This window comes from Emys orbicularis, chromosome 12 (assembly GCF_028017835.1).
Source record: "Emys orbicularis isolate rEmyOrb1 chromosome 12, rEmyOrb1.hap1, whole genome shotgun sequence".
NCBI classification, from domain to species: Eukaryota; Metazoa; Chordata; order Testudines; family Emydidae; genus Emys; species Emys orbicularis.
Window position 1 is genome coordinate 32,563,907 of NC_088694.1, and position 15,818 is coordinate 32,579,724.

The 15,818-nt window shown below is 43.9% G+C and overlaps 1 protein-coding gene across 1 annotated transcript in view; it reads left to right on the plus strand.

Moving 5' to 3' along the window:
* The window catches only part of LOC135886676 (ubiquinol-cytochrome-c reductase complex assembly factor 1), an 87,547-nt gene that overhangs the window by 56,679 nt on the left and 15,050 nt on the right, over window positions 1-15,818 (plus strand). The window contains 2 exon segments of the mRNA XM_065414460.1: window positions 10,859-10,936; window positions 12,932-13,045. Coding sequence (XP_065270532.1) covers window positions 10,859-10,936; window positions 12,932-13,045 — 192 coding nt within the window.

The following is a 15,818-nucleotide window of genomic DNA, read 5'->3' on the forward strand; positions in this document are numbered from 1 at the left end:
GGCATTAAACACCTTACCTAACCCATCAGTTATTGTCCAGTGTTATATTGTCTCTTTCTTTGTGCCCCACATTTTCATCTCAATCCTTTTTACTCCTGCTGTATTCAACAGTTTATTTACAGTCTTCCTCCATTCCTCTTTTCTGTCTTTCTAATAGCACTTAACTAATTAATGCTGCTAAACAGCAATCAGGGCCGGCTCCAGGCACCAGCTTGTCAAGCAGGTGCTTGGGGCGGCCGCTCCGGAGAGGGGCGGCAGGTCCAGGTATTCGGCGGCAATTCAGCGGACGGTCCCTCACTCCGCCTGGGAGCGAAGGACCTCCCGCCGAATTGCCATCGCGATCGCGGCTTTTGTTTTGTTTTGTTTTGTTTTGGCTGCTTGGGGTGGCCAAAACCCTGGAGCCGGCCCTGACAGCAATGCTAATTGTCACTACACTCCTGTAAGTACCTGAGTAGCATTATTCCCATTTTACAAATATAAAAACAAATGACGAAAAGTGAAATGAGGTGACCGAAACCACAGCATGTCAGAACTGGGATTAGAACACAGAGGTTCCTTGCATTCCTGTACTTAGTTTACAGGATCTGTACCATGATGCTGTGTATTCTATTCAGCCTAGAGGCTGCAGTGGCTGCTAATTAAAGAAGCCATCTCAGCTGCATGCAGCTAGCTAATGTGTGACTAGAAGATAAGGCTTTCACAACCTACTTTTGTTGGAAGTCTGGATGGCACCTCCACCTCACCATAAGTGGCAATTGGTTTATGTCTTGTTGGTTACAATAAAAAGGGCTAACAGATCTCTTTTTATACATGGTACATGAAAGCCTACGTTAGTCTAGACATTTATGGAGCCCCCAAAATCAAGAGGGGTCTTGACTGTGGGTCTTGAAGACCAGATCTGCATGTCAAGGAGCTAGAAAGTGGTGTGTGTAACTCAAGATGTCCTAAATATGTCCCTTTGTGTCTTCTAGTAGACTAGACCAGTGTTTTTCAATCCGTGGGTCGCGACCCAGTACTGGGTCACGGCATGTAAGGCGCTGGGTTGCCTTGCTTTGGTCAGCACCGCCAACCGGGAAGTTAAAAGTCCCGTTGGCGGTGCTGCCCAGCTAAGGCAGGCTAGTGCCTACCTTTCCGACACCACACTGTGCCCCAGAAATGGCCAGCAGCGGTCCGGCTTCTAGGCAGTGGGGCCACGGGGCTCCGTGCACTGCCCCCTCCCCGAGCACTGGCTCCGCACTCTCATTGGCCTCCACCTAGGAGCCAGACCTGCTGCTGGCCGATTCCGGGGCGCAGTGCGGTCTGCGGTGCACTCTGGCTGTGCCACTGAGCCGCCGAAGGTAAGTTCATGCCTGAACCCCAATTCCCTGCCCCAGCCCTGAGCCCCCCCAAACCGGGAGCCCCTCCTGCATCCCAAACCCCTCATCCCAGCCCTGACCCTCTCCTTCACGCTGACCCCCTGCCCAGCCCTGAGCCCTCCAAACCCAGAGCCCCTCCTGCACCTCAAACCCCTCATCCCCAGCCCAGAGCCCTGACCCCCTCCCTCACCCCAACCCTCTGCCCCAGCCCTGAGCCCCCCCTAAACCCAGAACCCCTCATGCACCCCAAACCCCTCATCCCGGGCCCCACCCCAGAGCTCTGACCCCTCCCGCACCCCAACCCCATGTCCCAGTCCTGAGCCCCCTCCCGCACCCCAACCCCATGTCCCAGTCCTGAGCCCCCTCCCACACCCTGACCCCTCATTCCCGGCCCCACCCCACAGACTTCACCCCCGCACCCCAACCCTCTGTCCCAGCCCTGAGCCCCTCCCACACCCCAAACCCCTCATCTCCAGCTCCATTGGGTCGCGGGATCAACAATTTTCTTCAACTGGGTCCCCAGAAAAAAAGTTTGAAAACCACTGGACTAGATCATCTTTCTATGCTTGGGCTAGAGGAAGAGAATGTTGTCCCTGTCCAGGTTTAATCGATGTCTTTTTGGTCCTTTTCAGTAAACTGTTTGTAAAGTGACTTTAACCCCTTTATATCCCTGATCATTTATTTAGGAGCCTTTGGAGTTTGCTTATTCACAACAGTACCAAGTCTGAATGAAATACAGGAGTTAGTTATATTGGAAACTTAAATATTTTCTACAACTATGTTAAATGCTGTCTTTGAAACAACTTGTTTGAACAAGTCATCCCCAGCATTCTGGAGCTCTTACTTTGCAGCTTTCTTCAGGGTTCACTTTCCTCCCTTGCCTTTTACTTGAGGGCAGAGAAATAATTTGTATTCACTTCAGAAAGGTTACTGTAATAAAGAAACTCTTGTTAACATCAGAGAACATGGCAGCCAGGAGTTTTCACAGTCTGGCATTGTTTATTTTACCAGCAATTTGGAACCTTCTGCACTCTTAAAATATTGGCAAGAAAATATTTAACTGTTAACTGTTCTGTGGCTTGCATATGTGTGATACTCTGGGGAGGAGGAGTGCTTAGGGAAATCAGGTTTTTCTCTGCCTATGAGTGAAACTGAAAAGTGCAAACTATCAGTGTACAGAAGCTGAAATCAGTGTGATGATTCAGATGATGAAGTCTCAAGTCTGACACAAATACAGAATTCATGGTAGGCTATGTGATGGGAGGCCCAATGGGTCACACATGGACAGGGCAGGCATGGTAGGATGTGTGCTGGGAGGCCCAGTGGGCCGAGTATGGATACGGTAGATAGGTCATGGTGGCTGCAGTGATGATTTTCAAAATTAGGTGTTCTTAATGGCACAGAATTTGCCCAGGCCTGAGTCATCTGATAAAGGTCAAAGCACCAGTAGAGGTCCCCATCATGAAGCAGGCACATGGATTACTCATTAATTTCCATGACATTTGGCAGTTTTTATCCCATTCTGGATTTAAATAAAGTAAACTCCCTTCTCTGGGAGTTGTACTGTTGGATGGTGACCTTACAGTCAGTCTGGGTGACTTCCTGTTCCTAACCAGTATCGCCTCATCTATCCCATCCACCAGATATCTCTTTGATTCTACATTCTGGGTAAGAACTGGTGATTGTTTCCTTTTGAATGACTGTGGTGTCCTGCCATTTACCAATGCCGTGGCTCTAGCTACAGCTTCCTGAAGCGAGCATCTCTTCATCCACCTTTATCTGGACAATTGGTTGGTATGAGCCGTCAAAGATGAATCAGTCCTGACAGTGAGGAAGGTGCCGTTTTTTCTAGCAACTCATGAGTAGGTTATAAACTGTGCCAAAGGCAGCATTTTCTTTCACTCAGATAAGTCTATCCTGGTCCAGTTTTGATGCTCAGGTCAGCAGTGTGATCTGTTACTTCAGATCATCCACTAGCCTATATCTGTCCCCGGTACAAATCAGAACAGGAAGAAGTGTGTAAAGAAGAAACCAGTCAGTACCTGGAAAGATCAGCAGACAACTAGTTAGAATTGAGCATACTAAGCAAACATCTAACTCATGGACATTGAGATAAAGTTGAAACAGAGAAGACCTCAGCTTCATGTGGATCAAAACAACATCAATGAATAGTCCCTCCACAATCATATTACCAATGGGTCACCCATTCTGGTCTGTATCATAGAAACATTGTTGACACTGCAGGCCCAGTGCTAGCTCATCTTGTACTCTCGGGCTACTATATACACCACAGATGCAGCCTAAGAAATTATTGTGTATTTCCTTCTAGGTTCAAAGGAAGAAAAGATTTACTTAGTGGCATAAAGGGCAAAAATATGAAACACCTGTGTCTTTGAAACTGAGTTTAATCTAATCTGAGACCACAAACATTTAAAATGCCTTAATCATTATGGCATCACTACGGGACAGAGTAAAGTGTGTTTTTGTACCTTAATTGTGTATTTCCATACCTTAAAATATTTGTATTCATTTTAAGTGTAACGTTAACTCAGCATTTCTTGGGTTTGCAATGTTTGGTTTGGGGATAATTACAATATCCCTGCAATGTTTAGATTTGTTTCAATATTAAATTTCATTATGATGGATAAAGATGAATTGATTACTCAACAAAATATTAGTGGTTGCCTAGATATTTGTGATCAGGACCTGGTTACACTCATTTTGTGCAAACAGAATACAGTCCCCTTATAATTGTGCCAAAAAAATTAGAGCAAAATGTGTTTGGGGGAAAAAAATAAAACTGAAAAGCATGAACAAAAATTGGGATTTGTTTAAGAATTTTGCTCGATGCCCAAAAAGCCACAATTCCTTAGCCAGAAAAAAAAAAAAAAAAAAAAAAGCTATTTCAGTGTATAAAATAAGTCTGCTTAAGCAGATGTGAAAGCTATACTAAAGAACAATAAATCATTATATAACAAATGGGGAAGAGGAGGAAGATGGCAATTACTATAGCTCTAAAATTAAGAAATGCATGGTAGACAAAAAGTTAAAGGTATCAATGAAATATCAATGTAGAGTTAAAGACGAGAAGGTTTTTTAATGCATATCGGGGGTGGAGGAGCGGAAGGAATCATAGTAATGGTGTAGCTCCATTATTATATGGGAGTGGTAAAATTGTCAATAATGATGCAGAAAAGCCAGGTGTATTCAATAAATATTTCAGTTTTGCATATGGAACCCAAATGGATGATCTGTCTGTACCATTGTGGTGGGGTGACTGAGCCACCATCGTTAAAGTTGCTCAGTGATTTTCACTTTAACAGAGGTTAAAACAAATTCTGTAAAATCTGTTTTGAATTACAGTGTCAATTTCAAATGCTTATTTTTGTTTATGAACTGCTTGAATTTTGAAACCCAGTCTGACACTTGCTGTAGCTAGTTCAAAAAGCATCACATGACCACAATTATTCCAGTTTCTCATTTCTCTTCAGACTCCTTTAAAAAAAAAAAAAGCCTTAGTCTGAAGTAGGAAATTAAATGTGTGTTATTCTTTGCTATGAGTAGTTGGCAAGAATATTTGTTAAAAGTTGCAACATGTTTTTATTAAAAGTTATTAAGGTTTAAGAAGTTACTATTTTTGGATGTCAGCATCACTGGGATATTGACACAATGTTACTGATGGCATAAGCTGTGATGACGGCGTAGTAATGATGTCAACACAATGACAGAGTTTTTTAGATGGCATACTGTTACTGCTTACTGTGCTGTGATGCTAGAAGACTTCTGAAAATGCAGTTGTAACCCATGTTAACACAATGAATTATCTTTGCCACCATCTAAGGGATAGACCATAGACAGTGGTTTATGGGTCTGCTGCAGCATCTGAACTAATGGCTATTTGGCTCTGAAAGTATTGGCCTCTACTGCTTGAGCTAAAGAACTAGAGCCATTAGCTCAGGGACAGGAGTTGACTCATAAACCTCTGTACATGGTCTAACTGTTTCAGGGGGACAAAGAGCCCCAGTGTGTCAGTGAGGTTTATACAGTGTTTCCAGTAGAGGAAGAGGTACTGGACAATTTGGAATAACTATTATATCTTATAGTGGTGGAATACAAAATGTCAGTATAGTAAATCTTGCTCACATCACTGAGACATGGTTCAAGGCCACCCTCAATTCTACCCTAACATGGTTAGTCCCCACAGGATACTCCATATCACAAAGCAAGAAAGACTCCAGAACGCACCAGAAAAAAAAGAAAGGAGGCAGAGTAGTAATCTTGTTCCCCTCCAGTCTGAGATGCAGAAGATGCTCCCCCAGAAACAAAACATGATCTGTGGGGCAAAGGACAGAAAGGTTCCTAGGACTCTTAGTGGTGTAAAGACCCTCAGCTGGGAACCCTGTCAGCTTTCTGGAGGAACTTACAGAGCTGCTGCCCAGCATAGTACTGGAATCCCCCAGATTCTCTCCTCTCAGGGACTTCAACCTTCACACAGACAATGCAAAGGACACGGTAGTACTTAATTTCATATCCCATGTAGAAATCATGGGGTTCTCCCAGGCAGTCTCTGGACCCACACATATAGCAAGACATATGCTGGATCCTGGCATCAGCCTAAGAGTGGATTTTGGAGACATTACTAACATATCACACTACTGGTCTCACCACCTCCAGCTGGCAGAGATCAGACTTCCCTCCTTCCCACCACAGTAGTGAACAACCAAAGCTTGTCCTTCCCCAAGACTCCTGTACCTCTGGGTTTAAAACTCACTGTAGGAGAACAAGCCACCCAAATAGAAGGTGCCGATGAATTCGTATAACAGTACAGTCAGTCACCTGATGTCCATTACCATCAATGCCTTGGTCCTATGCTACCCATTCTCCCCTCACCAGTGGAGAATATGACCAAGGGTCACAGAAGAGCAACAGCAGATGAGTCAGAGGCAGAAAGTTAGAATGCCAGTGGCACAGAAAGGATTCTGAATCTATCCACCACAAACAGCTCTTACAGAACTTTGCCTCTGCAATAAAGGAGCAAGATGAGCCTTCTGCTTCTCTGCAATTGATGCAGCACAGTCACGGCCAGCAGAGCTATTTCAGTCACCCAGACTGCACAGCCCAGATGCCAGCCCCAAGCATCAACTGCTGTGAAGAGCTGTCAGCCTATTTTACTGATAAGATCAACTGAATGTGTATGGAGCTAAGTGGGAAAGAAAATTCCATCCCTGACCCGATTGTATTATCTACTCTACCAACCCTGAATGAGTTTGGCCCCATCACACATGCCAAAGCTCAGGAAACCCTGAAAAATATTAGAGCCACAATCTATGAATCCATGCCCCTCCTGGCTGGTGAAAACCAATGAAGAGCAACTATGTACACTATTAATGGAAATAATCAGTGCCTCCTTCAGAGAAGGACATGTACCAAACTCCATGAAAGGTACAACAATAGTTTCTCCAGTAGTCAAGAAACTAACCTTTGGACAACACTCCAACTACTGTCCTGTCTCCAACCTCCCAGTCCTGGGCAAGATAATTGAGAAAGTAGTAACCGCTAAGCTCCAAAAAATGAGATCAACCAGCATCCTGGAAGCCTCACAATCAGTGTTCAGACCAGAGCTTAGCACAAAGATGACTCTAGTGATACTGAAAGATGATCTCCTCATGGCAGTAGACACAGGTAAGTTCTCCACACTCATACTGCCGGACCTCTCTGCAGCCTGTGAAACAGTGAACTGCAAGGTTCTACTAACCCACTTACGTGACATAGCTGGAGTACGTAATACAGCACTACAGTGACTCCAGTCATTCCTTCCCAGCAGAGTTTAGAGAGTTGTGATTGGTATGTGGGCCATGAGTAACGAAGGCCCTAACCTGCAGGGTTCCACAGAGAACCATACAATCCCTTTTGTCTTTTTGATAGCTACATGAGACCACTGGGAGAGAGCAAAGCTGCCAACGGTATGCAGTTACCACCACTACTTAGATGGCAGACTATGTCTACAAGAGATCAGCTCTTTGATGAGGATCAGCTGGCTCAAAGGCCTAGGCAAAATTGAAATGCTGCTATTCAGAAAGGGAAAAGACTTCGAAGAACTAGCTAAGACGTTGTCTCCACTTCCATGAAGGCTCACAGCCCCCGTTCATCTAAGTGGTGCAAAGTCCCAGATTATTGTTCAGAGATTCCAAGGCCAGAAGGAACCATTGTGATCATCTAGTCTGGCCTCTTGCATAACACAGGCCAGAGAACACCCCCAAAATTATTCCTAGAGCAGATCTTTTAGAAAAACATCCAATATTGATTTTTAAATCCACCACGACCCCTTGGTAAGTTGTTCCAATGGTTAATCACTCTCTCAGTTAAAAATTTACATCTTATTTCCAGTCTGAATTTGTCTAATTTCAACTTCCAACCATTGGATCTCTGCTCAATTGATGAGCCCATTATTAAATATTTGTTTCCCATGCAGATACTTACAGATTGAAATCACCCCTTAACCTTCTCTTTGTTAAGCTGTATAGAGTGAGCTCTTTTAGTCTATTGCTATAATGTCACTTAAGGGCAATACCCATTAACACAAACCCATAACAGCAAGGGCATGTCCAGTTTAAAAAAACTCTTTATGTACCTCTTTAACCTCCACACATTATGTTCAGTTTCACTTTGAAATTGTGCCCCTCTACAAACAATTTCAATGCACCTTCAGCACATACAATAACACAATACAGTCCACACATTCCTAACCATCAAACTAGAATGCAAAACCTTAACTCTGACTTCATACTTCTATGATTCTATGATTTTCCTAGGGAAAACTGGAAGGGGACCATACATCAAACACTCTAACAATGCCTGGATGTCTAACAGTATATATGTTAATGTTGCTGAAGTTGGAGTTAAGGTTTTGCATTCTAGTGTGTTGGTGAGGAATGTGGTATGTATATTGTGTTACTGTATATGCTGAAGATATAAGGGAGTTGTTAATAAAGGGAACAGTCTTTCAGCACAAGTCGTGAATATGATGTTAAAGCATGTCAAAGGAAGATACGTTAGCTGGATATTGCCTTACTTTTAAGCATCTGTGTAGGTGGGGGGGCACCCAAGCTTTCTTAATTTGTTTTGAACACAGATTTTTATTTGTGAGGATACAGGCACTGGTGCATGGATGGCCTGATTCTGGTAACTGCTCTGAGATGGGGCACTCCAGAGTGTGAAGGAGCCATATCCCAGGAGAACTCAGCTGTGTTTGTTGCTTTTAGCAATTTTAACTCATTTGAAATTCTCTAGCAGCTTTGCTGTTTGAGAATGGAGTGTAAAAGAGTCCTTGCAGTCATCATCGTCAAAAGCCAGACTGTGAAGGTTGCCCGTGGTGAGAAAGCAGATAGGAACAAGAAGGGAATGGTTTTCAAAGAGCATTGATTTTGAGTTACTTGGTTCCCTTGTTTTATAAGAGAAGCTGTTTCTCGAGCTCTTTGTAGTTATGCATTGTTGGCTACATTCCTCAAGAATAGTATATCCCTTTAAATGTAATTTTATTGCCTAAGATATTCCCCCATCCTCAGTCATATTTCAAAATGTTTGTCTCTAAGATGTACTTATTGCCATGTTTGTTTAACTTTATCTCCTTCGTTAATCCATTTCTTACTAACCTAAAGCCACTGCTTTTCGTTTTTAATATAGTAAGTTGCTTCCCTAGGGATGTTTAGTCCAGGACTTGTCCCTGTAATGGGACTGTTTGTTTTCTTTACCCCTTTGCAATTGCCTGCTGTAACATTTGTAGTATGTGTTAAGTAATCCTTAAGGTAACATTTTTATTATGTCATAAAAAGTGCATGGCAAATATATTATAACTCATGGAATTTGTTTGTTTAAAAATGGAAGGATAATTTATTGAGTGTGTTACATGAGACCTGCTCCCCTATTAGAGTGTAGAAGTGCTGCTTATTTAGAAGTATGTTCTATTGAGAAAAACCACGGTCTCTGGCATGCATAGAAAGTATGAGTGTGGTTGGCTAGAAGTGACATCATAGTTTATGTACTCAATAAAAATTTAATTAAGTCATTACAGGAGTTGCAGTCATCATTTAGCCCTCTGATTTCTTCTGTTTAGTTTTTTATTAAACATTCAGTAATAGCCAGTCACCAAATCTTGATGGCCTATAAAATATCTGCATGAATTTTAATAGCTCCTATAAATGGAAAAATATGAGTAACTGACATAAAAGGAACATTTTCCTTGTGGTTGCACTACATGTATTCTTATAAAAATCAAATTATGAAAAAGGATAGTGATTTAATGGAAGAGTATATAAACAATAGATTTGATGGCATGACATAAAATAATTAGAGTTTTGAGAGAGCAACTATTATATAGGCACAACCACTAAGGCTATCGGGATATTATGGGGACTTTGGTGACATCTTTGATGAAACTCCAGTAGTCTGTTCTATCATCAGAGTTCTGAGATTTTCTTATAGCTGTATTCATAATTTTCCTTTGCTGTGTAGTGTCTGTATTTGACATGGTATTGCAACCCCCAAAACAGTAATGCACTTTCCATAGTAAACACATTTTTTTAAACACTATACTGATCCCCAACATCCCCAACTGTGATTGCCCAGTCTCAGACAGTAGCAGAGCCACCTCATTCAGTCCTCACATCTGTGAGGCAGAGAGAAAGCAAAAAAAGAGGATCAAAGAAATTGAACGACCCGGTAACTTGCATCCAAGAGTTTTTAAAAATTGGCCAAGTAGCTCTCTGAGCCATTGATGCTAATATTTAACAAATCTTGGAATACTAGGGAAACCCAAGAGGATAGGGGGAAAAAATAATGTTGAGGCAATAATTTAAAAGGGTAAACGCAATGACCCAGGAAACTGTAGGCTGGGTGGCCTGACGTTGATCTTGGGCAATACATAGGCTGACATGGAAGCACCCAGTATTAATGAAATTATGGTAGCATGATTAATGCCAATCAGCATGGCACTTGTCAAACAAAGCAATATTAATTTTTGATAAGATTACTGGGTGAAATTCTGTGACTTGGGTTTATGCAGATCAGACTAGCTGCTGCTAATGGCTTTAATATCTGTTAATCTGTGGAAGCAACAGTAACAGGCAGTTTGGGGCCAGGGAGGAATTGGGAGGAATGTGAGACTAATGAGAGAGCATCCCAGGCTGGGGACTCTCCTACCCTCTGAGCACACAGGGAAGATACTAATGGTAGTTTTCATTTCTACAAAGTCTGTGCCAGCTTATAATGCATATACCTCTCCACTCCGCAGCCTACATGAACCACACTGTTCACGCCCAAATCCCGCCCCTCACAAACCGCACTGCTCTCATCTTCTCCCACCCCATGAACCACATTGCTCTCACCTGCCTGGAACCCCACGGACCGTGCTGCTCTCCCGCCATCCCCACGGACGGCACTGCTCTCACCGCTCCCATCTCTCAGGACCTGTACAGATTATCATATATTGTTGTTTTATTTTTCAGATTGATTCTTTTACTCTAAAACAAAGCATGAGAAGCATGACAGAAAATTTCTATGCAGCTATATTTGGATATGATGAGGTAAGAGCATACAGCCGACCCTGCCTACAGACCAGGGCGGACGGCAATAGGCCATCTAGTGCACTGTTTTCTCCAGTGGTGCTGAAAGCTAGGTGCTTCACAGGAAGAAGTAAAACACCCAAAATATACATCATAGCGCAATGGGGACAGAATTCTTCCGGACTGTAGCAGTTGTGATCAGTTTGTGCTTTGAAACCTGACTAATGAGAGCCCTTCTAGGAGGGACAGCGTGGTCTGCTGGCTGAGGCATACAACTGAGGCTATGTCTACGCTACCACATATTGTCAGTATAAGTTATGTCGCTCAGGGATGTGAATAAGCCACCCCCCGAGCGACATAAGTTACACCGATCTAAGCACTGGTGTGGGCAGCACTGTCAGCAGGTGAGCTTCTCCCGCTGACATAGCTCCCGCCGCTCGTCGGGGGTGGATTCATTAAGTCGACAGCTTAGAGCTGCTACACAGAGAACTTGCAGCAGTGCAGCTACACCTCTGTAAGCTCTCTAGTGTAGCCATAGCCTGAGTGGCAGGACATCTAGAGTCTCTTCTTGGCTCTGCCACAGACTTATTGGCTAACCTTGGGCGAGTCACTTCCCCCCTCAGTGCCTTAGCTGATCCAGTTGTACAGTGGATATGGTATTTATTGACCCAGAAGGGTAAAAATGCACTGATGTGTGTAAGGGCTGTGTGACTCTCCGATGGAAAGCACTACATTAAGGGCAAAGTGTAGCTGTTATTTCTTTTGCCTGAGCTGATGTCACTGCAGGTGCTGTACTCATTCATAATCATCTACTTTAGTTTTTTATTTAGCTGTTTGCCTTATAAACAGTGAGTTCCACAAGGTATTGGACAGCAGAATGCATCAAGATCTTTCCTTTTATTGATTTTTAAGTGTAGCCAGGGGATGTACATGTGTGTGTGTGTCTCTCTCTCTCTCTTTTTTAAAACCCACCCTTACATTTTAAACCCCCCACAAATGTCTTGTTAAATTAAAGGCAAATATGGATCTTTAATGTTAAGCTAATTTTTACCTAATGCACGGCTGATAGCAGCACCCTGCAGAGGACAGGCATTCAGATGTTCCAGGGGTGGTCACCATATAATCTAGACCAGTGGCTCTCAAACTTTTTTTTTACTGGTGACCCCTTTCACATAGCAAGCTTCTGAATGCGACCCCCCTTATAAATTAAAAACACTTTTTAATATATTTAACATCATTATAAATGCTGGAGGCACAGCGGGGTTTGGGGTGGAGGTTGACAGCTCGTGACCTCCCATGTAATAACCTCGCGACCCCCTGAGGGGTCCCGACCCCCAGTTTGAGAACCCCTGATCTAGACAGACCGCAGAGGTTATGAAGAACACAGACAAAGAAGCGCTACAGATCTGAATCCAGCAAAGACATCTGCCAGTGAAAATTAACTAAAAAAATCCAGATAGGCCTAAATGTCATAGAATTACCCTGTGCTCTTGCATCACAGGCTGAGGTGAAGAGCAGCACCTTATTGGCCTTCTCAGCAACTGACTCAGTTATGTCATATGCCCTTTAGCTCCTGTCCTTGCCCAACGTCATCGCGGTCCCCCCCATGCTGTGCAGCAATGCTCTCTAGTCTCATAAGGAGTAAGGCTTTGCGACAGTGATCCCAAAACAGAGAAAATTGGTTTACCAACCCGTACACAGAATTTGCTCTGTGTTTTCTCCAGAATCCACTCATCCGGCCATTTCTTTTGGACTGTTGTGTTAAGCAGCTACACACGCCTCAGGGAGAGGCAGATGTGTGGTGTATATTGCAGCTGTGTTGGTCTCAATGCTTGGAATATAGACAGATTTGAAAAAGAGACTGCAACTCCAAGAGTATGGGGCTGTAAGAGGCGTGTAATAAACTGAGACGATCCAGCCAGACAACAGGTAGTTAAATCTCACCCAAGTTTTCTGCTTGGTGTTTACATTCTCTCTGTGTACAGTGTCCAATCCTTCTCTCACTCCTTCTTTTAGGGGATTTTGTCTGATGACCACGTACTGGCAGCAGCCCTATGGAGAAACCTTTTCAGCAAGCACTGTGAGGACCCCAGGCAGCTGGAACTGCTAGTGGAGTATGTGCGCAAGCAGGTGGGCAGTAGCTCAGAGCATAGCCTCTCTTACAGTTCCTAGGATAGTAAACTTTGTATTGCTTGCTTCCCAAACAACACTGCACAGGGCTGATTACAGAAATGAGATTGTCCAAGAGTTTCATAAAATCCTGTTCCAGTTTCCCTCCCAAGTGACAATGTCTTAGTCCCTTCCCTCTACTGGAGTTTGGTGCCTTGGGTCTCTCCCTGGAAGATTTGCTTTCTTATGCTGGAGCTGGTCACAGCTTCAGATTTAAGGTTGAGGTAGAGGTTTTCAGTTTAGCAGGAATTTTAAACCTTTGGTTTCTAAAACACCTATAAAAGTGGCAAAATAATGGAATTAAGGATGTGAATTTAGGCTGATATTTCAGTTGTTCATGGTGGTTTGATAAAAATGGATTGAGACTGAGAGAATAGTAAGAGATCCAAAATAATCTCTTTTCATATTTCTCACTAAATTGTCACACTTTTTTGGACCCATTTTACAAGAAAACTGAAACCCTCTCGGCTTTACTACACATACAGCTGCTCGTAATGAGAAAACAGCTTTTAAAACATTATTTGTACTTAAAAGACATGAAAATCTGTAAATTATAGTGTGGCACACCAAAATACAGGTTTCCACATTTCACCAATTCATCACACATGTGACTTGCCGATACATATGTTTCACACTGAAAGGGTGGAGAACCATAAGGTCAGAAAGCACAGCAGGCAGAACTGCTGCTGTAGCTGCTCCTGTTGCCCCTAATCGCCAGAAGCCATAGCTACTTTCAGGTTTAAATAGGCATAAAATGCTGTTGACACAAAGAGCCTTCTGAGGCCCACCACAGCTTCTCACTCTTTTCAGGAGGGTTGAGACCACCAGGAGCAGAGTAAGCATTGCAGTTTCTCCCTCTCATTTCCAGGAAGGTCCACTTTCATAGAATCATAGAAAATTAGGTTTGGAAGAGACCTCAGGAGGTCATTTAGTCCAACCCCCTGCTCAAAGCAGGACCAAACCCAACTAAATCATCCCAGCCAGGGCTTTGTCAAGCTGGGCCTTAAAAACCTCTAAGGATGGAGATTCCACCACCTCCCTAGGTAACCCATTCCAGTGCTTCACCACCCTCCTAGTGAAATAGTTTTTCCTAATATCCAACCTAGACCTCCCCCACTGCAACTTGAGCCCATTGCTCCTTGTTCTGTCATCTGCCACCACTGAGAACAGCCTAGCTCCATCCTCTTTGGAACCCCCCTTCAGGTAGTTGAAGGCTACTGTCAAATCCCCCTCACTGTTCTCTTCTGCAGACTAAATAAGCCCAGTTCCCTTAGCTTCTCCTCATAAGTCATGTGCCCCCAGCCCCCTAATCATTTTTGTTGCCCTCCGCTGAACTCTCTCCGATTTGTCCACATCCTTTCTGTAGTGGGGGAAGTGATGAGGGCAGAACTGGACGCAGTACTCCAGATGTGGCCTCACCAGTGCCGAATAGAAGGGAATAATCATTTCCCTCGATCTGCTGGAATATGCTCCTACTAATGCAGCCCAATATGCCGTAAGCCTTCTTGGCAACAAGGGCACACTATTGACTCATATCCAGCTTCTCGTCTACTGTAATCCCCAGGTTCTTTCTGCAGCACTGCCGCTTAGCCAGTTGGTCCCCAGCCTGTAGCAGTGCATGGGATTCTTCCATCCTAAGTGCAGGACTCTGCACTTGTCCTTGTTGAACCTCATCAGATTTCTTTTGGCCCAATCCTCCAATTTGTTTAGGTCACTCTGGACCCTATCCCTACCCTCCAGCATATCTACCTCTCCCCTCAGCTTAGTGTCATCCACAAACTTGCTGAGGGTGCAATCCATCCCATCGTCCAGATCATTAAAGAAGATGTTGAACAAAACCGGCCCCAGAACCGACCCCTGGGGCACTCTGCTTGATACCGGCTGCCAACTAGACATCGAGCCGTTGATCCCTACCCCTTGAGCCCGACAATCTAGCCAGCTTTCTATCCACCTTTATAGTCCATTCATCCAGTCCATACTACTTTAACTTGCTGGCAAGAATACTGTGGGAGACCGTATCAAAAGCTTTGCTAAAGTCAAGGTATATCACGTCCTCCGCTTTCCCCAAATCCACAGAGCCAGTTATCTCATCATAGAATGCAATCAGGTTGGTCAGGCATGACTTGCCCTTGGTGAATCCATGTTGACTGTTCCTGATCACCTTCCTCTCCTCCAAGTGCTTCAAAATGGATTCTTTGAGGACCCGCTCCATGATTTTTCTGGGGACTGAGGTGAGGCTGACCAGTCTGTAGTTTCCCAAATTCTCCTTCTTCCTTTTTATTAAAGACGAGCACTATATTTGCCTTTTTCCAATCAGCTGGGACCTCCCCCAATCGCCACAAGTTTTCAGAGATAATGGCCAATGGCTCTACAATCATATCATCCAACTCCCTCAGCACCCTCGGATGCATTGCATCCAGCCCAATGGACATGTGCATGTCCAGCTTTTCTAAATAGTCCTTAACCTGTTCTTTCACCACCGAGCGCTGCTCACCTCCTCCCCATACTGTGTTGCCCAGTGCAGCAGTCTGGGAGCTGACCTTGTCTGTGAAGACCAAGGCAAAAAAAGCATTGAGTACTTCAGCTTTTTCCACGACATCTGTCTCTAGGTTGCCACCACCATCCAGTAAGAGTCCCACACTTTCCCTGACCACCTTCTTGTTGCTAACATACCCGTAGAAACCCTTCTTGTTACCCTTCACATTCCTTGCTAGCTGCAACTCCAGTTGTGCTT